General features: G+C 46.9%; 4 protein-coding genes across 4 annotated transcripts; 2 read left to right on the forward strand and 2 right to left on the reverse strand.

Moving 5' to 3' along the window:
* Nucleotides 1-1,733: 1,733 nt before the first annotated feature.
* On the forward strand, nucleotides 1,734-9,050 carry Pdw03_8764 (uncharacterized protein; the record flags this gene model as incomplete). The annotated part of the gene is made up of 3 exons (XM_066102057.1): nucleotides 1,734-2,573; nucleotides 3,010-6,426; nucleotides 6,675-9,050. 3 exons carry the CDS (start codon nucleotides 1,734-1,736, stop codon nucleotides 9,048-9,050), a joined length of 6,633 nt encoding a protein of 2,210 aa, XP_065957140.1.
* A 1,007-nt stretch (nucleotides 9,051-10,057) lies between these two features.
* Pdw03_8765 (Major facilitator superfamily domain, general substrate transporter) lies at nucleotides 10,058-11,761 on the reverse strand (the record flags this gene model as incomplete). Its single annotated transcript, XM_014682482.1, has 1 exon — nucleotides 10,058-11,761. The coding sequence occupies one exon, from the start codon at nucleotides 11,759-11,761 to the stop codon at nucleotides 10,058-10,060; it is 1,704 nt and encodes a 567-aa protein (XP_014537968.1).
* Nucleotides 11,762-17,540: 5,779 nt separating this feature from the next.
* Pdw03_8766 (putative methyltransferase type 11 protein) lies at nucleotides 17,541-18,608 on the reverse strand (the record flags this gene model as incomplete). The annotated part of the gene is made up of 1 exon (XM_014682484.1): nucleotides 17,541-18,608. One exon carries the CDS (start codon nucleotides 18,606-18,608, stop codon nucleotides 17,541-17,543), a length of 1,068 nt encoding a protein of 355 aa, XP_014537970.1.
* A 798-nt stretch (nucleotides 18,609-19,406) lies between these two features.
* Nucleotides 19,407-20,309, forward strand: Pdw03_8767 (MitM; the record flags this gene model as incomplete). The annotated part of the gene is made up of 1 exon (XM_014682485.1): nucleotides 19,407-20,309. The coding sequence occupies one exon, from the start codon at nucleotides 19,407-19,409 to the stop codon at nucleotides 20,307-20,309; it is 903 nt and encodes a 300-aa protein (XP_014537971.1).
* Between the last annotated feature and the right edge of the window lie 2,298 nt (nucleotides 20,310-22,607).

The raw sequence follows: 22,607 nt of genomic DNA on the forward strand, positions 1-22,607 counted from the left end.
TAATTAGTGATGAAATCTTGATTAAAGAAGGCTCGTCAGATGGGCGATCAAACACGAGTTTGGGGGTGTTAGGGCACTGTTTACCACTAGCTACCGGCCTACCGGCCGATTAGTCGATGTTGAAGACTTGCTAGTAGGGTTAACCTGACCATCTGATAGCTAGGAATAGTGGAATTTAAAAATTCCATCTCTAACTCGTAATCCTGACCTTCTAATTGAAACTTACTAGAAACCACAGGTCAAAACTCACCTGACAACCCGAAGACCCCCTTTGTTCATTCTTGCTGGTTTTTACTACCGCGTAGACCGACAAGCAGTTAGGTACGCAAATATTTGGCTATGCCAGATCGAGAAAATGCAAAGCTTCGAATAATCGAACAGAAACGCTTGCGATCGATGCAATCGATCGATTGGAATGCTCGACCAGTGTCTATGAAATATCATGAAAAGTCGGTGGCACCAAATTTTGTGACACAAGACAATTCTATTACTGGCCAGAATAAGCCTCGGTGGATTAAACAAAGATTTGAAGCTCGGAAAAAGCAGATCGGAGCAACGATAGCCAAAGGGTCGCTTAGGCATCTTCAGCACGTGCAAGGAAAGGGCCCCACATCCCAGTCCAACCCTAATTCGTTGGTGGAAAGATATACAGATTTATAGAACTCCAAGTACATTTTTTTCGTATGATGTCCACCGTCAAGGCGATCCGTATATCTTCCAGTGTACAACACACTGTTTATTGTCATATATTGCAACGTTGTGCGGGAAATTTTCCTAAATTAGCTTTTTTTTAAAGTAGGAGTCCTTATTGACAGGTGACCAGACGATTTCGAAGAAAGAAATCATGAGACCCAGTAGATCTATAATTGCGTGTCTAAGGGCATCTGTGCATACCAATGGATTTGAAAGTACATGCAGAATTTCTTGTTTGGGGGATCTCTTGTAGAAGATGATATCATAACCAGATCCGGTATGCCACTGTTTGATCCATGCAGCACATAAGGGGACACTGAGTACCCAGGAAAGTATTTAAAGCGCGGTAATCCAGCCGCTGAGTTAAAGAACCAACATCTTCCTCCTGAGATAGCCAGTTGACCTTGATCTCATCAATTCAAAATTTTGAGAATGACTTTTTTCGTACATCGCTGCATAGAAGATGAAAAAACCCCATTGCTTCTCTCAGCATGTGATCCTGCCATACTTGGTGAAGCCCTATCTAACCCAGACGACCAAAAGGCTGTTCTTCTGTGTGCTTGGGTTGTGCTATTGCGAGACTACTATGCACCGAATTCTCCCACGTTTGTTCATATTGAGCCTCAAGGAAATGAAACGTTGAAAGGAAGCACGAGGAGCTTTCACGATAGTTTCCATTGTCAACATCTGTCGGTCCAAATCGATTCCAATGCTACAACCTACGAATTGAAGAAAAAAGTGACCCAGGCCGTCGAGGACGGAGATTGGGCAGGTTTAACTGCATATCAAGACAAAGCAGCCATCCTGCTATTGTCAAAAGAGCAGATTAAAGTACCGGCCCGGCTTTTTGAGTTGCTCGAGGCATGAAATTCTTCCCCCGGTTTTGAGCAGACTTAATCTGACAAAATTTAATCGCTTAGGTCGAATTGCTCTTAGTTGTATCCGGATCAAAGAAATGTTTGGTATACATCAATAGGTCCAAGAGACCCGAGTTCAATCCATGTGCCATATTGAAGAGCCTCAAGGAGATCTACAGTACAATGGTTAAAGATCCGATCCTGAAGGTCACTGAGATCCGCACAATGACTTCTTTTGATGTGGAAATGTTACAGAGAATCAATGGTGACAAAGAACTTCTTGCCAACGGGAGTGGAAAGTGCCTTCATATGCTCATCAACGAAAATTATTTCCGACGGGCTGGAGCCGTTGCATTGGCATCCAGCTCAGAAAGCGTCACGTATGCAGACCTTGGCAAAAGATCAGCAGCGATAGCTCATTTCTTGACGAGCAAGGGCATCAAGGCTGGAGATACAGTGGGACTCTGCATGAACAGATCAGTCCTTGCAATCATTGGCATTATTGGAATTCTCCGAGCCGGAGCTGCATATGCACCAATGGATCCATCTTACCCTTTCGGAAGAGTTTCCCAGGTTGTGGAGAGAGCCGATATCCAATTTGTGGTGACAGAAGACAAGTTATGCCATAAGTTTCGGGATCTGAACGCAACTTTGATCGCCGCAAGCCAGCTCGAAGAGGCCGATATCCCTCAAAATTGGCTGGAAGAAAAAAACAACAAAAGCTCAGATCCAGTGTATTTCATGTTTACGTCAGGTAGCACCGGTCGTCCGAAGGGTGTTATCCATGGCCACGGGGCAGTGTCCCTCAGCCTTCTCGGATGCATCAAAGCGCTTTGCATCAACACCTCTACAAGGTTCATGCAATCAGCGAGCTTCGCATTTGATGCCAGCATACTGGAGATCTTTGCCCCACTAGCTGCTGGTGGATGTCTATGCATGGTGTCACAAGAGGAGCGAAACAACGATCTTGAGTCGGCGATGGAAAACTTGAGAGTGTCCCACGCATGGCTCACTCCATCAATGGTACAGCAAATCCAACCACAGAATCTGTTGGATGCCTCAGGCATCACATGTAGGATAGACCAACTAGATAGTCTTCCTTCCACTCTCACCTTCTCTCTCTCCCCGTCCATCCAATTGAATACTGTTTTACCTGCATACATACTATCATTGTATTTGCATCAGGTTATGAGCCTCTTCTGCTAGCTGGACCACTAGCAACTCTTTTCTCTGAAGCCATTTTCAACTGGAGACTTTTGACGATCTGACCCCACTGTGGACCCACCTCTGTGTGTGACACAACATTCAGATCCAGCCAATAACATCTAGGAAATCCTTCGAGCCCCGCCGGCAAAAGCTCCGTTTAGCTTTAACATCCAATCATGGCCGACACCGAGACGGACAACGAGGGGGACACCAACCCTCACCCGCTTGATGCACCAACCCATTGGAACCCCAGATCCCGTCCTTTACCAATCCGATCCAATTCACACAGGATGACAGTGATAGTGAGGATGAGGACAACACACCGCCCCATCAGGGACATGGTCTTCCAGCGATTGCAATGACCAAAATCCAGAAAGTTCGGACACTGGAACACAATGACACTGATCCAAGTGGTTGGAAACAGGCACTGGCTTACCAGCTGATCCCATATGCATTGGAATGGTTGTTAGACAGCAACATTCCCAGACCTCACAAGTCGCATGCTTCATTCGGAAGATGGAAGTACTGGTCTCGCTTGGTTGCTAGCTGGATGTACAACCAGATCGACGTCACCCTACAGAACAAACTACGCAACCTGTCCAAGATGCCTAAATATGCCGATCAACTGTATGACGAACTCATGTCAATGACACAAGGAAGTGATCGGATGCAGACAGCGTTTATCGAGATGCGGAAGTTCGACAAGATGAAACGATCGGACTACAACTCGGCAAGCGAGTACATTGAGGAATACCAGCGACAGTACCACGTGCTAGCTAGATTCAAAGCAGCACCACACCCATCACACGGCTTATCACAAGTTCTTCAAAACATTGAACTGGAAGTCATGAAAGTACAGTTCATTAGGGAGGAAGTTGCAAGTCTGGAGCCTAAGAAACTCACCCTCGACAAGGTGGAGGAGTACTGGAGAGCACTTCAAGCAGCAGCTGACATGGAAGGTGTCGCTAATGCTACTTACAACAACAATGCCGGCCGAGGCCGAGGCAATGGAAGAGGTGGTCGTGGAGGAAACCGAGGTGGCCGAGGTGGTCAAAACAACAACGGTCACAATGACGACAACACCCAATCCAACAAAGATACCAATGCCGTCGAGGATGATACAGCTACTGCTAAAAAGAAGAAGAAGAAGGGTCTTCGCAAGCAGCCTGCCGATGGCAAAGACATTCATGAATACGCAAATGAGATGCGTAATGGCACACAAAAGGATGACAACAACATGTGCTCATTCTGTGGCTTTGGACCACACACTGCGAAGAGATGTGCCTATCTCAGTGAGAACCCTCCAGTTTCGTGGGAACCGTCCGGCAACCTCTGGGCCTATTCAAAGGCAATCCAGAGAGCCCAACGTCAAGATGGACAAAACAATATGGTTGTTGCAGCTGCCAATTCTGTTGATAGGAGGAACGATTGGTTGCTTGACACTGGATCTGACAAGACATTGACGCATGACATCGAAGACTTTCACACATACCAACTGGATCATCCTGACACTGCCTATGCGTACAAAGACTACTCTGGCAATAGAGTTGTCACGCTAGGTCATGGTCAAATCATTGTGAGAACTGCTCTGCCAGGGAGAAATGGTAAGACGCACTCGTTTATGACAACTGGTTACTATACTCAAGGAGGACACGGCAAGCTATTAGGCATGCAAAAGCTTCTTGAAGAGCAAGACATCTCTTATGACACACGTACTAAGTATCTCACAAATGGTGAGGGTGACATTGTGGGGTATGGAGATACATCAACTGGTGTCCCGTACCTTGTCAGTCCAAAAGACGACGATGACCCCAATGAGGTCAAATCTGACATAGATTCCGATTCTGATGATGAAGAAATTGGATTCGTGAACAAAGTGACTGCGTACGAGATCCACCGACGTCTCGGACATGCTGGAAAAGCACGAATTGCCTCCACATTACAACATGCTGAACAGCTAGGTGATGATGAACAATACGGCACGGAGCATTTCGACTGTGATGCCTGTTTCCAAGGTAAATCAAAGCTCAAAATTTCTCGTCAACCACAGGCAAGGGTGCAGGATGTGGCATGGAAATTCCACGTAGATACACAACCAATGAAGCCTACCGGACCAAATGGAGAGAACTACTGGTTGCCAGTCGTCGACGATGCATCTCGACTGATCGAGGGAATCATGTTGAAGAACAAAAGTGATGCCTACTATAAGCTTACTGCGTTCTGTGAGAAGATCAAATTGCTCACTGGCAGATACCCAGGCATCTGGCGAATGGATGGTGGCACAGAGTTCAAAGAGTTCATCAAATGGGGTGAGAAGCATGGTATGACTTTCGAGATCACACCACCATACACTGCTGAACCAAATGGCACTGTGGAGCGCTTCGGTGGACATATCAACGACATCCAGAGAACGATGATTATTGATGCAAAGATGACGGAAGAGATGTGGCCATATGCGACAGACACAGCCATCTACATCTACAACAGACTGATCAATCCGAAAACCAAGATCTCGCCGCTAACACATTGGCGTCAAGAGCTCGAGATTCCAAACGCAGAGCCTTCTTTGAAGCACCTTAAACCATGGGGAACAACTGCATACGTTCATATTCCGAAGCCTAAGAGGATTCAGGCTAGGAAAGCAGCACCCAGAGCATGGAAAGGAAAGCTCGTTGGTTATGAGGGGGACGGTGGTCATGTTTACAAAGTATGGGATCCAGCTACTAGGAAACTAGTGGTATCTCGTGATGTTGGCTTTCCACAACCCGGAGATGACGATAACGATGATACGGGATCAATGCTAGTCAACGGAGTACCTACTGATTTGAAGGACCTCGGAGAACCAAAGCAGTATCTGAACTGTGCACTACACAGAGACTATGACAATTGCACGATCACTATGTCTCAGGAAGCCTATATTCAGAAGGTTCTACGTACTGCAAATGCAGGTTCTGGATGGAAGGATACACCATTGCCAGCCGCATGGAGAGAGTCACCTGCCAATGCATCCAATGTGCTAGATGACGATTCATTTGATCAATATCAATCAGTTGTCGGCATGTTAAACTGGCTAGCAGTCAAGACTAGGCCAGACATTCGCTTCGCAGTTACTCGCTTGCAACATCGTTTGGCGAACCCTACATTTGAAGACCTTCACGCCATGCAACACGTCGTCAAGTACCTGAGACATATGCCTGACGTTGGCATTACACTTGGTCGTACGCCAGAACTTCGATTCTATGTGCATGTGGACGCATCTCATGCGGACTGGGAGGATAGCAAGTCAACCGAAGGAAGTATATGGTACTTCGCCGGCTCTCCAGTCATATGGACTACAAAGAAGCAAACCATCACTGCCAATTCGACCACTGTCGCAGAATGGTGTGCACTAGATCAACCTACTCGGGATGCAATGTGGCTAGGCAAGATTGCTCGCTCGTTTATGCTGCCAGAGCAGCGTCCCATTGAGATTCATACAGACAATATCAATTCGCAATTGCTGCTCACTAAGAAAGGTGGCAAATCCGCGAATAGATGGCTCGATCTACGATGGTTCTTTGTTAAGGATGCTGTCGCACAGGGACATGTGGACATTAGACGAGTGGACACGAAGAAGAACGCAGCTGACGGTTTTACAAAAGCATTGGCAAAGGAGCAATTTGAGACTTTTGTTGGTTTGATCGGCATGATTTAAATGCATATTTGAAATGCATGATTTGCAGGATTTTACTATGAAAATCAGAATTCGGGGAGTTTGATGGAACATGGTCTATGAGGGGGATGTTGGATGCCTCAGGCATCACATGTAGGATAGACCAACTAGATAGTCTTCCTTCCACTCTCACCTTCTCTCTCTCCCCGTCCATCCAATTGAATACTGTTTTACCTGCATACATACTATCATTGTATTTGCATCAGAATCTGACCAGTCTTCGCAGCCTCAGTGTTGGAGGCGAGCCTCCATCTGCAGAGCTTGTATCGACATGGGGACAGCGAGTCGAGCTGAATAATCTATACGGCACGACCGAAGCTGGTGTATGGGACACAGTGAAGAAAAGCATGAAGCCTGGCGATAACCCCAAAAATATCGGTCGTGGTATTGGGAATACCGCATGTTGGATCACAGATCCGTCGGATGTGCACAGATTGATGCCATTTGGCGCCGAGGGAGAACTGCTTATTCAGAGCCCGTACCTCGCCATCGCCTATCTCAAGGATTCGGATCGCCAGAAACAAGCACTATTGGACCCGTCAAGTCTGGAATGGGCTCCATTGATGCCCCATATGGATGGATCCCGGGTATACCGCACTGGTGATTTGGCCAAATTCAATGAGCTTGGCGAAGTAATCCTTTTGGGTCGTCAAACCGGATACGTCAAAATCAGAGGGTTGCGAGTGGACCTGGGAGAGGTTGAAAATGCGATCAACTCATGTCTCAAGTCCGGCCGTTCGGCTGTCATTATGTCTGAAATCAATTCTGAGGATGCAGAAATTGTTGCATTTGTCGAAACAACCGATCACCCTGGAGATCAACTGGCCGCTAAGTTGGCTGACCAGTTGGAGGATTTCTTGCCCACATACATGATCCCAGTCGTGTTTTTGTTAATTGAAACCATGCCACTGACGCTTTCCAAAAAGATTGATCGACAACAACTTCGTGGTCGCCTATCAAAAATGGGCAAAAAAGACCTCCAAGCCTACCGTAGAGGAGGCTCTTCAATTGAAGATTGCTCTAGAATCCCGGAAAGCAACAAACTGGCGATTGAAATCAGCAACCTCATCGCAGATATGTTTGAAAGCAAGGACAGCGACTTTGCATCGTTTCTGCGAGGAAGGGATTTTTTCGTGACAAAAATTGGCTTCACATCCATGCAACTAGTGACGTTTGTGAACTTGATGCGGAAACAGTACAAGACGAATATCAGCATCAAAGACTTGCAGAGAAATAACCTCAGCGTTTGCAATATCGAAGATTTTCTGATTGCAAACCAAGATTTTCAAAGGCAATCCAGCTATGCAAGAAACCTGATGGACGATCTTGCAAAGCTGAAACCAAGGCTCGGTCCTCCTCGAGGAACTGACTCGGATAATCGCTGTAGAGAAGGACTCATATGCGGCCAACTGTATCGCTCCGATGTCAAACGTCGTCAGGCAACTGTCTTCCTAACTTCCATCACCGGATTTCTCGGAAGTCAGGTTTTGAGATCGCTCTTGGAACATCCACAGATCGAATGTGTCATTGGACTTGTTCGTGCCAACGATGAAGAGCAGGCCCAAGCGAAAGTGCAGCAGCATGCCGAGCTAGGTCGGTGGTGGAAAGCCGAGTACCTAGATCGCATTGAATTCTGGACAGGAGATCTAAGCAGACCGAAGCTTGGCTTGCAGGATACCCAATGGGAGCAATTGTTCTCGACAAACTCAACAAAACGAATTGATGGAATCATTCACAACGGCGCCCGCGTGAACTGGATCGATAGCTACGAAGACCTCGAGCGTGTAAATATCCACAGCACTGTCGACATTCTCTCGGGGCTATCAAGGATGGAATTCCCGTGTCCGTTGATCTACATTTCTGGTGGATATGTGCCAACGAAACCAGAAAGCGACAGGGAAATTGCCAAACGACTTTCTGAAGCATCGGGATACGAGCAAACGAAATTTATGTCTCAGTTGCTATTGGCCGAATATAACGACCACTTGGATGAATCGCAATCCAAAGCCGCGAGGGCCCGCACAGTGATACCTGGGTTTATTGTGGGGACCCAAAAGGAGGGCATTGCACATACAGAGGATTTCCTCTGGCGGTTGGCATTCAGCATGGTTCGACTGAAGTCTGTCAGTCAAAATCTGCAGTACTTGACTGTGGCGGGTGTTGATCAGGTGTCCAGTCTCATCACTGATGTTTTCCTACAGCCAGAAACATATCAATCGGAAAATCTGAGCTGTGTGGACAGCGTGACTGTTTCAACATTCTGTAATGTTCTCAGCAAGCACACGAAGATCCCCATCAAGAAGATGAACCATCACGAGTGGATGGAGAAGCTCAGAAAAGATGTTGAAGAAGCCAATTTTGATCATCCGTTCATGCCTATTTTGAGTTGGTTCGAGGAGAACACTTGGCAGTTTGAGTACGACAAAGATAGTATCCCTGAAAACCGCTACTTCAACCCGGAAGAAACGATTGCTGCATTGGATCGCAGTGTGAGGTATCTGATGGATATTGGATACCTATCGCCTGATCTTAGCCAGAAAAAACTGGGAAGCTCAGCTGGATTCAAACGATCTAGCTCGTGATCAATAATTTGGAAGTGGGTAGAATGAGCTGCAGCATCACTTGCGTTAATGAAATAGACAATTGAAAGGGAAGGAGCTTCAGGACTGGAGAAAGGCCTTTTCAATCTTTGGTGTTTGTCGCCAGTACGGCTCATCTCTGCTTAATTCAAATTTTCGCCTGTCCAATCACCAGACACCGGCTCAGAAAGTCCATTAGCCAGGGCATGATTCTCTGTGAATTTCCCCAGTTGTGGATTTATTTGTGTCAATAACCAAAGCGGGCACATCTATCCCGGTAGAGATTGCAATCTAAATGAAGAAGACGACGAAACAAATGTTCAGAGAGGTCATTCACCATGGTGGTATATAGAGAGGTTCTCTGTGGGATTTCTTGTACTAGTATACACTGCCAGTGTTAATTGAACGACAGTTTCACCACAAGACTTGCAAAACAAAGGAATGAAACGGTACGACTTACAATGTGATTTCATAAATAATAGAATGAAGAGCAACCAAATCGATGTTTCGCTCGTTAATTCTAAAGAATCCCCTTTAGATGCTCCCGAGGCTCTACTAAACGTCAAATTGGAAAGATTGAGAGGGACCAATCATTGATCAAGCTAATAATTGCAATTTGACATGATACGTAAGACAATCTTAGGAAGTGAATGTTACAAGTTGACGAGACATCACACTTTGAAATCGTATTTTGATGGTTTTCACGAAGTAAACTATTAACTACAAAGAATTTTGGCGCATTTTTTTGTATACCCAGTCTAGGGAAGATCGTGGACCTTCCCGCAAGTGGCTATTTGCCAGCAGACTGGGCGTTTGAGATGGTTGTCCAGGGCATAAATACCCCTGGTCTGGATTGATTAAGATTCATCTTCCGCTCTCTCCCCTAGTTGTGGCCCAAGATTTATGATTCAGTACACGACAGGCAGTAAATTAGTCTGCTTTCATTACGTTCAACATGAGTAGATTTATCGCTCTTGGTAAGAACGTTGGTCTGGTGGAAAGAACCAGTCTCAAGGATTTTGGGTGGTGATCTGCTCCTGGTTGCCCTTGCCACCCAGCACCCAACGCCAGCTCTTGATCAGATTGCTCGTGTTCAGCGCAACGAGCTTGCTCGTCGGCATCAAAAACAGCTCGTCGATCTCCTCCAGCGTCTTGTCCTTCGTCTCGGGCATGAAGAACAACTGATAAAAGAAGCCTACGGCGGCCAGTCCGCCGAAGAAACCGATCGTCAGGCCGGTGTAAGTCATGGCCTTCTGCATCCCCTCGAAATTGTATGTCACAATGAATGACCACAGATACAGGAATGCAGAGCAAATCGCCATTCCCTGGCTGCGGGTGTTGAAATCAAAGCTCTCGGCTGGGACGACCCAGGTGAGGCACGAATACGCTCCGAAGAACGCCATGTACAGCACCAGGCCGGAGAAAAACAAACCCAAGGCAGTTGCTTTGTGCTCATTGAAGTAATCGACACCGCTGTTTGTGTATAGATAACCGACGCCGACCAGCACCAGGCCCACGATGAACATCAGGATGTTTTGGGCCCAGACGCGTCGACCGAACTTATCCATCGTGAACACGGCAGGAACCGTTCCCAAGAACAGCGCACCACCGCCCACCATCGACATCAGCACCGCCTCACGGTCGTTGAAATTCATCTTGGCCATCAAGTTCGACATGTTGTACATGATGGCATTGATGCCCGTCATCTGTCCGAAAAAGATCATCGCTGTGGCGTAGACAAGTGCCCGTCGGTTGCGCGGCTTTCGGCATACTTCCAGGTATCTCTGGTACCATAGCTCGCCCGCGGTCTGCTCGACATCATGTTTGACCGTGAGTTCCATCGCGACGTACTCGTCCAAGCTTTTCGGGTCCGCCATATCGCGCAGCGACTTCCATACCACCCACGCGCGCCCGTACTTGCCCTTGGATACCAGCCAACGCGGTGATTCGGGCAGGAAGCACATACCGACCAGCAGGATGGTTGAAAACAAGAGGGATGAACCCAGCATCCAGCGCCAGCTGCCTGACTTGAGGTCGAAGAATACACCACCCGCCGCGTATCCGATGATCTCTCCGAATGCGATCATCAGCTGGTACACGGAGACCAGGTTACCGCGCACGGCTGGCGGCACACACTCCGAGATATAGATACCGACACAGCCGCCTTCGATGCCGATGCCGATGCCGAGGATGAATCGGCCTGCAAACAGCATTCCCACACTGCGGGAGCCCGCACAAATTCCTCCTCCGAGTGTGTACCATACACACGAGATGATGATAGAGTTGCGGCGTCCAAAATAGAAATTCAGTGGGGTCATGATGAGCGCACCGGCCATTGCGCCGAGTGGCATCAGGGAGGAGATTAGCGAAACGTCGGTCGCCAGTTTCGGGTCGTCCATGCCGGACCACTCGCCAGCCGCAATGAAGTGCTTGCGGATACCAGGCAGCGCACCCGAGATGACAGACTGGTCTAATCCACTCAGCATGCCGCTAAACGCTGCGAACACGCCCAATGTGATGACTAGCATGCGCGGGCTCTTCATGTGAATGGGTATCTGCGCGCACAATATCCGGTCGAAAAGTGTTTCGTTGCTAAAATCCTGCTGGCTCTGCAGGTCGCGTACCTCGATCTCGTGCTGACGCTCCTCGGGCGTGAGTTCGTCATCGATGAACTCTTTGCCCATCGCGTTGGGCTTATCAACATGGTCGATCATTTTTGAGTTGAAGCATTCATGTAAGAAGGCTGAAATTAGAATGGAAAAAAAGAAAGAAGGGTCGACAAGACCGACCCTATTGCCCTCTATATAAGGGCTTGTTTTCCCAAGAAAAAAAAAATTTTTCTGCGGGATATTGTTCTCCCCCAATTCCCCGACCTTCATGCCCCAGACCCCCACAAGACCCCACAAGACCCCAGAGTACCCGCCAATTAAGTTCTTTTTCTTTTTTTTTTCCTCCTTTTTTTTTGAAAGGCGTCGCATGCGTTCCAAGTGTTTGTTATTGTGGCGTTATGTTTCAACCTAGTAATATTTACAGAGAATGCTGCGTATCAGGATGACCGCACTTTCAATTATAGGGACTACAGAAGCCTTAGAGTTAGGGCTTCTTGAACAGCTGAATGAAAGTCGGAAACTGTAGACCCCTGTCTTTCCCAGTCCACTTTTCGTCCACATTCTCCACTGACTTTCCCAGGTGAACATTGCAACCCCGAATTACGTTATGTAAGATTACAGACCTGAAGCCGGGAAATCACGGCCCAGCATACCTGAGCTCGAGTAGGTGAGCGACTCACACGAAATTTTCCCCACCCCCGCCCCCACTCTCCCCCCCCCCCCCAAAGAAAGTTGATCAAGTGACCAACGTATGGGAGGAACCGGCACAGAACTTTCTGGCATACAAAAACACCCCATCTGCCGAGCCGGAAGGCTCCGTTAGACCGCGGGTTGGCTGGCGCCGACTGTTTTTCTCCGAAGACTACCCGGCAGAGTAACGACCCGAGGAGATCAAAGCCGACAGCAACGGAAGGATACCGAGACAAAATCTTAATTTGTTGACCATCGATTTAGCCCACACATCCAGTACGCTACCAGTGTCTGCCCTTTTCATGGGCAAGTACATCACGCCTCAACTGCGGCACAGTGTGATCAGGCATACCAGAGTCGTGGAAGATTTTGACTTTCACGGTTAGCAATATGCAAGACGGCGACGTAATACAGACGCCAATACATGGTCTTGCCGATAATATTCCGAGCCCCATGCTAGACCAGGAGACGTGCCTGGCCTGACACATGGTGCGGATCGGACCTCGTCCGGGATTGGTCCCATAGAATACGGTGCCACTGTCATCTAATCCTACATGGCAAGTTTCTCTCACGCCAAACCCGTATCTGAGGGGCGCAAAAAAAGTAAAATCCCCTCAGGTCAAAGTCGCCTGTGGGCAATTCCCACTTTATAAGAACTAGACTTGCTCAGATTGAACCCTTCACAAACATGGGTGCTCAGGGAGCATGTTACTAGCTCTTCCGTGCACTATCGGGATCCAGCTGAATCTCCAGGATTTCGGAATTATCATAGCTTATTGCGAGTTCGGATGAAAATCTGGCTTAGCAGAAAGGCTTCCCCGGCTTGCCGGCTCCGAGTGCTGATGTCATGAGACATCGCCACCCGAACCTTCGGGCCAAAACCGAACACCGCAAGCCCCCCAGGTGTGCATTCGGACAATCCATGGGATCTTCACTGAGCCCCATTTTTGCGTTCTTTTTCCTAATCAGGCTGGGCCAAGGATGAAATTGCTAGATCACCATCACGAGTCCCGAATGGCTGAATGGGGAGGAGGGGGGGGGGGGAGAGTCATGTCGGATCTCATGTTCAATCCCTCCCTACTAACAGCGCTTTACCAGCCACCGATGTCAGAATACATGGAAACCGAACATGCTCTAGAATTTTGGCTTGGCAGCCTAATCGTACCAACGACATTGAGATTGCTCCTCCGTACTTCGTAGAGTGATCTACGATTAGCCTAGGTATGTTGTAGGCTCTGTGGTCAAGTGGGACTCTCAATGTTCAGTAGAGCCGCCAAGCGCCTTGTTGTCTCCTGCCACTTGCCCATTAACTAAAAACCTGTAACCCATAATGGGCAAAGCTAAACTCAACGCCATGTTCCGCGCAAAGACTCCTGACATCCTCAAAATACCGTTTCCGCACGCCTCGGAATCCCTTCATTCCCCGTCTCCCAGCACATTTCTTCATCGGGGGCAACCTCCATCTGAGGCTTCTGCAGCAAACTGGTCCGCAAACCTGGCAATCGCTGCTCTCTGTCACCAAAAACAGCGCCTTGGCTGTCCCCTCGGCACTAGACGGCGGAATCTTGCTCCGAGCTGGATTAGACTCCATATCAGCAGTGGAGTCTAAAGGATTGCGCACTGACATTTTCAATTTCTTCGAGGCCACAAACTCAACCAAAATCCCAAACCAAGTCTACGCCTCCAATTTTTTTGGGATATCGTCCCCATCTATTGATAGGAGGCACTATGTAGATCATGCAGCATCTAAAGTTCAGGATTGGAATCCTTTTTTACAATGGAACAATTGAATATGGAACTTCAAATATAGCACCAGGAAGAAAGTTTCCAAGTGTCTAATCTTTCATACCTGGAATTGAAGCTAGATGCTACTCTCCTATCCCTGTGAAGACAGCAATTTTTTTCATACATTTAGATTAGATCAGAAAGAAACACACTTCTCTTAGACTACTTTAGCTAGAGGCGATCTAAATTGCTATGCTATGTCGTGATACGGCAAGATATAGTTTCTATATCGAAGCTGGTAATCTATATCGAAGCTGGTAATGAGGATTTCAAGCTATATGGAAGACGCTAATCTCGGTTCCGTAGGTATACAACATACAAGATTCTTAGCATTACAAGTGTCCTATAGCGCATGCTGTATGCATAATGCCAGGTTAGGGTTAGCGTTGCGGGTTAGCGTTGAAAGAACCATCTGCCACGTTAATCACTCGGAAGTAACTGGTATGATCAAGAGGGCCGACATATCAACATGAAAGGGCTATGGGGAAAGACAATTCTGGTAGGCAACCCACCGCATCGGACACTTTCCTCAGCTAAGGCTCAGTTAATGGTGAAAAATACTAGGGTGTGATGATGAAAGTCTTGGCTGGTGAGCGCTGATCAGTTGTTGATTGGCGGAACATATGGCGCGCGCGTAGGGAAATGAGATGCAAAGCCACGTGTCTTTCGGACAGGACTCGATGGCCCAATAAAATGAGTAGCCATGGAGGAAGGGAGGAGGGGTTCTTTTTTTTTTGTACAGAGATGGCTGAAAGGAGAGGTATCACACCGCCTATCGCATGCCCGACTATGCCTGCTGAGTATATTGTAATTACTGGGTTAGAATAACATGGGACTGTGCAGCGTGTAAATTTTGGGGTAAAAATCTTTGCAAATCGCTTGAAAAAAAATACAACATAGGAATAGGACCAAGGTAGGAGTGAAGGTGTAAAATCTTGATACTATCAATCTCTTTAATCTCGTCACGACTGGGATAGAAAGCCGTGTTTATGTTATAAATTTCTCTTCCACCCTTGTAGATTTATTAAACCACTCATCTCATTCGTTTGTCAGACAAGCAAAAAGAAAGCCCGGCACCGCTTAGATCTACCAGATTCCATTGGCTGAGCGCGGCCCGAATTTAATTCCATGCTATCCTGTGATGCAACATACTGCAATTTGCATACAGAAATGGACGACGATGATGTTATAAGATAATTACCTGAACCATAAGGCTCCATTCAAGGACAGATCCCATTTGTAGTTAGTTAGTTAGCTTGCTTCCCTCCCCTCTTTCTACTGTCTGTCTCTTTGCTCCAGAGTCTATTACACTGTGAATCTAAATGGATGTAAAACTAAATCCACAGCACTGGGCTCGATTCCGTAGGAGTACAGGATCCGTGTCGTGCAAGAGCTGTGTGGCGTATGCAAAGTGCTAAATTGGTGTCGGCATTGAAAGAATCCCAATGCTATGTTAATTACTCGGAACTGGGAACTCGAAGTTATAACAAACCGTCGATAGAAATTTAGACTTATAATCAGGCACTCCGTACACATGTACATACCTAGAAATCGAACCAGATGAGCTGAATTCGATTTTACTCGTAGAAAACCCAGGTTTAGCTCTTCGTGTATTTATTTAACTATTCCGGATCTGAAACATCTCCATGTCAAAATCACTCCAACATATATCGCTCCTGTTAGTATTGATCTTTCTTATTCAAGAACGCTACTCCGAACACATGTGTTTGTTCTAGGGCCATGAAACACACAATCATGCATGAAGTCCCACTAATGCATGTGTTAAGCGCTGGGTTTGGGGGTATTCATTTTTAGAAATTTTGCCTGTTCAGCCAGCTGACTTCGTAGGATTTGTAAAACACCTATGATGTACTGTCGAGGTTGAGAGTAGATAAAACCGATTTCGTTTCTTCTCTGGACGCTTTACCACGTTAATAACACCATAAGCTTCTTATACTAAGACTTTGCATATTCCTAATCTTTGCCAGTGAATGCTACAACGCCTGACAATAGCAGCAATAACCGCTCCTCCAGATTCTCAAACACCCTTTCCCAGCGTACTAGTATACGCAGACACATCTGATCAACTTCAAATGAGCAATTCGACAGAGAGTCAATTTCGACATGGCTGGGCTCAGTCGAGCGACCAAAGAGGTACTATGGACGTTCTTTGGTCTTGTGGCATGACGATACTTCTTTGTTGCTGGATATCTGTCTATCCCAACGTTGGCTCACCGAGCGACAAATTATATCATAACATATGCGATAGATTCAACATGTTTTGTATCGCTCTCCTCGGTCCCGATTTTATACTTGGAATTGCACTTGGCCAGTGGTCCCATGCAAAAGAAAGTGTCAAGGTATGTGAAGTGGCAGCGCTCCGAGAGAGTCTAAGCTGTTTTCTATCAATATCTTCCGCTCACACAAGTGCTCAAATCAGCAATTCGAATATGACCCACCGTTCGACAGCAACTTCAAATGGACACAGATGCATGCTTTCTTCGTCAATGCTGGAGGTATACATTTGAAAAGCCCAGATTTTCCTCAAGGATTTCCTATCGACGCTCGTCAGCTGCATTATCTATTGAAGCACAAATTTGTTGCGTCGCTGGACATGGAGAGTATGCATATATCTGAACGGAATTCTGTTCATGTTTTCTCTCGGTAGGTTGATGAATCTTGAACCTCGCGTGCACAACTCGATAAGCTGACCATTGAAGTGTGATAACGTTTGCTCAAACGCTTTGGTTTTTTTTATATGCATCATCCAACGAGTTTGCTCAGGTCTTCCGTTGACAACGTTGGAATTGACAACCTCTTCATTTGCATTCTTAACGTTTGCGACATCTGCCGCCTGGTATCAGAAACCTTGCATCATTCGACCTCGGTATATTTCTACTGAAGATTCTCAGACGGTACAAAACATTCGAGATTTTTCACGGCTACATGTGAGTGAAATTGTTCCTCTAATAGTAGGAAGCACAATTTCGTGTGCGCTATACGCCATATGTCGGCTTTATATCTATATCGAAGATTTTATCTCCCTTCGGAAGCAACCATCTGGTGTTTACATCAACGCGAGGCTTCTTCCCTGGGCTTTTGGATCGCAGTTTTGGGATTCCTTACTTACAAGACTTGGATGCGATGCAGTTTCATGATTTCTAAGCTCATAATAGTTTGATGGCTATGGCGTGGCTCGGGATTTATGTTCACCTAGATAGTTCTGCTGGCTGTTGAAAAATGTGCTACATGAACCCTCGCAAGCGAGAGTCCGCCACCCATGTGAAACATACGGCACTTTTTTTATATGCTTCACACCTTAATTACTATTTACTACCCTACCCTATTCTAAAATAAGTAATTGAAAATAACAAAGAAATCGATCAGCCATTCTTGTGCTGCTGGAATTTTAAGTCACATTTGAATAGCGGAATTTATGATGACGGCATCGGATCTTCCAACGAGTCATTCTGGTGATAGTCTTGCTGCGCACTAAATCAGACACACCCGCGGAGCCGATATGTTGGAGATTCGCATCCTTTAGGGTAGTCAAGGCATACCGAGATCTGCATTTCTTTAGGACCTTCTTCGTCTCATCATTGCATCTAGGCTTTGAAGCCGAAATAGCCACATACCGCCAGTGTTGGCGACCCCGGTAAGACTCGACTCCTGCGACAGTATTGATGAAAAAGGATTCTAAACCAAAAAAGGAAACAACAAGCAAAGGAATGTAAGCGAGCAGATAGAAAAATCGCGTCATTGGCTTGATGTGGGGAGAATAATCCCGGACGACGACATCAGTGAAACCAGCATCTTCGAGCATTTGCTGAAAGACTCCAGGTTGCGACAGGGTGTTAGTCGGCATAGCGGCGACTTCGTTGATCTTTTTCATGGATAAAGCCGATGCTTCGTCGGCATTCTCGATTGAATCGTGATCATATTCGAACAGTGCAAGGCGTCCACCAGGACGTAGGACCCGAAAGAAATTGCGTAGGACATTCTGAGGATGTGTGGCGTGGACAAAGGTTTCCATGGTGTAGACGCCGTCGAAGGTCCCATTCTCAAAGCTGTCTAAATGGTGATAATCCATTTTCCGCACCGAGACCTGTTCCCCAGAGAGACCAGAGCGCGCAATGTTCCGCCTCGCTTTGACAATGTGATGATCGACGATGTCGATTCCTTGGACTTTTAACCCATGCTTGGCTGCTAAATGAATTGCAACATGAGAGACGCCACACCCAGCATCAAGAACATAAGCGCCTCGTTCAAGTTCAAGTGAAGCCGCTAGCTTATCCTCCATAGTGCGGAGCGCGCGGCTCAGGGGGAATGGCCACCAAGTATCATGTTCGTAGTATCCAAAATGGCGCGTTCCGCCAAGGATAATGCGGTATCCAATTCTTGATTCCAGGGAATGATAGTAAGATTGCAACATCGGGTTGTTGTCGATCAACGGCTGTTCATCTTCGGCCGGTAGCATTTTATGGTTGACCTGGAAAGGGAACAGGATTTTTAGAGAACAGATCTTCCTGATGTTATAAAAAGTGATTTTGGAGTTGAAGCTTTAGGAAGCGAGCCCATACGGAGGTATATTCTAGAAAGAGAAAGATGCGAAAGTGACAGTTGTCATTCCAAAATTAGCGGGTGATTGGGGCTGGGACGGAGTCCATGTAATACACACACAAATTGGCCCCTCATTTTTCTCATTGCCCAGTTCTCCTTTATGTGATCATCCGAGTCTGGAACCGGTCCCTGACGTTGCAGATCTTCTTTAAGATGTCGTGTGTGATAGGTCAAATCGACGGGGATGCGTGGCCTGAGCCTCCTGCTGAGAGAAAATCGAAGCTATGATAACTCTCTTCCCACGTTTTTCTTTTAAAAAATCTACTATCTCTTTTCTTTCGCCATGATTTCGCACATCTAGAATCCGATTTTGCACGATCGGAGTCCAAAGTATGTTGATATTCCAAGAGACCCATATCGGGCCCTCCCGTCATCGTATCCTCTTTGCCGCCAGCCCCCCTCATTTTGATCTGAACTCGGGCGCCTACACAGAAAATGTGATTGGTGATCACATCCCCCATCCCACCCCCGTTTCTCATTTTTGTTTTAATTTTGACTTTCATTTTTCTAATGTACTCAGTACTCCGTACTTATCTCTGTTTTTTTTTCGTCAAAAAAACTCAGGCGGTAACCACGAGCCACTATCAACCATCTACTCTCAAATCACAACTCAAGACATTCAACGTTCTACTTACAGTCAACTGCAATTCAAAACATGGCAACCTCGGAAACTCAGCCCAAGATCAACCAAAACCCGGCTCTACAGTCCTACTATGCCTCCCTAGAATCTAGGATTGGGTACCGGCTCATTTTAGGCGGCACTCGCCATTTTGGGTACTACGAGCCTGGCAGCTGGTGGCCTTTCCCCATCAATGCAGCGCTTCGTAGGATGGAAGACCATCTCTTCAAAAGCTTGGATTTACCCGCCGGTGCGACTGTTCTTGATGCGGGTTGCGGTAGCGGCCACGTCGCAATCCATATGGCTAACCGGAAGCTGAACGTTAGGGCCATCGATGTGACCGAGCGACACGTAGCCAGAGCTCAGAAAAATATCGTTGCAGCTGGGCTCGAAAAGGTGGTCACGGCCCAGCTAGGAGATTACCATCACCTGGAAAAATTCCCAACCGAATCTCTAGATGGAGTGTACACCATAGAGACACTAGTGCATGCAACCGACCCGAAAGCAGTGGTCGAGGGATTTGTGCGCATCTTAAAACCGGGAGGCTCCCTTGCTCTATATGAATATGCACATCTGACCCCGACGGACGCGCCTGAGGCAACTAAACTTTTCGCACAAGTCAACAAGTATGCAGCTATGCCCGCCAACGCGGAGTTTGAAGCAGATGCCCTACTGTTGCTGCTGAAGGAAGTCGGTTTTACAAATATCACGCTGACCGATCTCTCGGAAAATGTGAAACCGATGCTGCGCCTTTTCTATATTCTTGCATACATCCCTTACCTCATCATCAGGGCATTCGGCCTCGAGAAACATTTTGTCAATGCTGTGGCTGCGATTGTGGGGTATCGATACTACGATATCCACCGCTACGTGGCCATTCGGGCTACAAAGCCGACAAGCGGAGATGAACATCCCGTGGAGCCGAAGAAAGTTCAATAAGTGAGCCGCCACTTGGCACTCCTTCAATTTTATGTTTATAAGCACGAATGCGCAAGGTTGGCCCTGTGTTTTTGTTGCGACAAACGGTGAAATGGTTCAATGTTTGTTAAATCATGGACAACTCCACGGAGGGCTATTCTGTTTTGGGTCGGCTCTGCGAAGTGCTTGAGTTATATGAGTTGTTATGCTATTGAGCCATTCATCTCAGGCAAACGACTGGTTGTCACACAAAAGACCAAAATTTTATACAGTTGACGGTGTTGTGCGCACTTACTGGGAGCGATCGAAGTCGGAGGTTATTCCTCGAGAAAGATGTCCGCACGGGCATACATCAACAAAACAACCTTTACGGAACATGAAGATTTAGACCTCGCTCGATTGAACTTTTTCTTTTACACACGCGCCTTGCCTTGCCTGTCGCTTGAAATTGATCCACGCAGAGCCTGGGGGCAATGCTTCTCCAGCGACGACATTTCCGCCCTTTCGGCCTTTAGGAAACGGCTGAATTTGTGTAGAACGTATCGAGGATTCAAACTGTTCAACTCACCAGAAAACACATGCGTAAACTAAAACTGTGGTTGATAAGATTTAACCGTAGATGCTGCTTAGAACGGTCAGGAATTTACAATTTTCGCCACAATTCAAGATAGATTCATAAATGACGGTCAATTTGGGACATTGTTTATCCAAACATGGAACGGTCGTAGAGCAGGGTGTTTTGAAAGCGATCAACGGTAATAGCCAATCGCAGCGATGCACACATCCACGCAGATTGAAAACTAACTGGAAATTTTGATTGACCGTGATGAGTCGCAGCATCCCGCCGACCCTGTTCTTGTCGGCCATCACCTGTTCAGCGACTCTTGGGTTTTTTTGCTTATCCATTCACGGTCAAATAAAGAAGTAGCTTTGTAACTTCGAGAGAAACATGATCAAGTTGAAACTATATATGTAAGCTGTTGGATTTCCATTCGGCTCTAGTTAACTAACATCCATCCCAGTGCCAGAGCCAAGTGTTCTCGGTTTGGGAATCAAACAGCAGATCTCATCTTCTTGTATCCTCATGGCAGTGATTAAGCCACTGCGTCGTCCATACGACCACATCGTCCATGAAGCGGGAAAGCAAATTCCGAACTGGAAGTAGAAAAGCAGGCAAATGGGAGAATATCAACCCTTCGTGTGATAGCTGCCCTTGTAACAGGAACAATGAGGACGATCGATGTGCGTGCCAGCATGTCGGGTTCACGTGCAGGTAGTCGGCAATGCCCTCAAATCGGTCGACGGTCGCCGTTAACCTCTGCAGTAGGTAGCCACAGGCATGGGACTGGGATACTGCTGAAGAATTCTCAGTAAGCCGAATAAGGAAATCCCGCACGTGTGAGCTCGGAAAGGGAACTTGAGGAGAGCATGACGAGCTTGTTTGTGATTTCAAATTGCCGAGACGAAAGGCTACAAAGAAGGAAGAGAGGTGTGTTGTGTGTTAAAGGGGATGAATTCCCAGACCCATTTGTTTGCTACATTGGAATCCTAGGCATCTGCCAAGCAACCACACACCTATCTTAACACAAATTAAGGGGGCCCAGATCCAACAACTGAACTCATTGTGTTTACATTGAGAGAGCAGGTGCAACTATCCTCCACCAACGAGAATGTGGATACCGGCCAAGAACTAAATTCCAAGATATTCGAAACCAAAACTGCAATTAGGAAGCTCACTTTAGTGCCTATGTTGCAGGTTGCTGACCCCCTATATGTGCGGGCGAACTCTTGGCCGGTTGAATCCGCTTTTCTGACACCTTGAACGAAACATGTGCATAAGCCAGACACTCCGATCGCAACACTCAACGAGTGGTAGTCTCCGCAGGTGGCAACACTCACTAGCGGAGAAAGTGGCGACCGACATTTTAACTAAAAAGCCTATAAGAAGGCTTATAGGGGGGACCTGGGAGGACTAGCTAGCCTCTTCGGTCTCAGCTACGCCACAAGAGATCTTTGCACCGACTCATTTCAGCAAAGCAAACGAGGTATGTTGTACAGTCAACCCCCGTTCATTTCAAAAAGATATTGAAGAGCAAATTCTTGGAAATCAACGAGTTCTCTGAGTAAGTGAAGGTCTTGGTGTTTCAGGTTATATAATGTACTACGGAGGGGGGGGGTTTCAACCCGGCAGAATATTCGCTTTCAAGGCGGAAGATTGGGGGGGGGGAAGCCAAGAAAAGTGAACCCAGTCACGTGGGCGGTAGGATTGCAGACTTGGAAGACCAAGGGGGACTAGAGCCCAACTAGGCGGTCTTGGAG

The sequence above is a fragment of the Penicillium digitatum genome, chromosome 3 (assembly GCF_016767815.1).
Source record: "Penicillium digitatum chromosome 3, complete sequence".
Taxonomy (NCBI): domain Eukaryota; kingdom Fungi; phylum Ascomycota; class Eurotiomycetes; order Eurotiales; family Aspergillaceae; genus Penicillium; species Penicillium digitatum.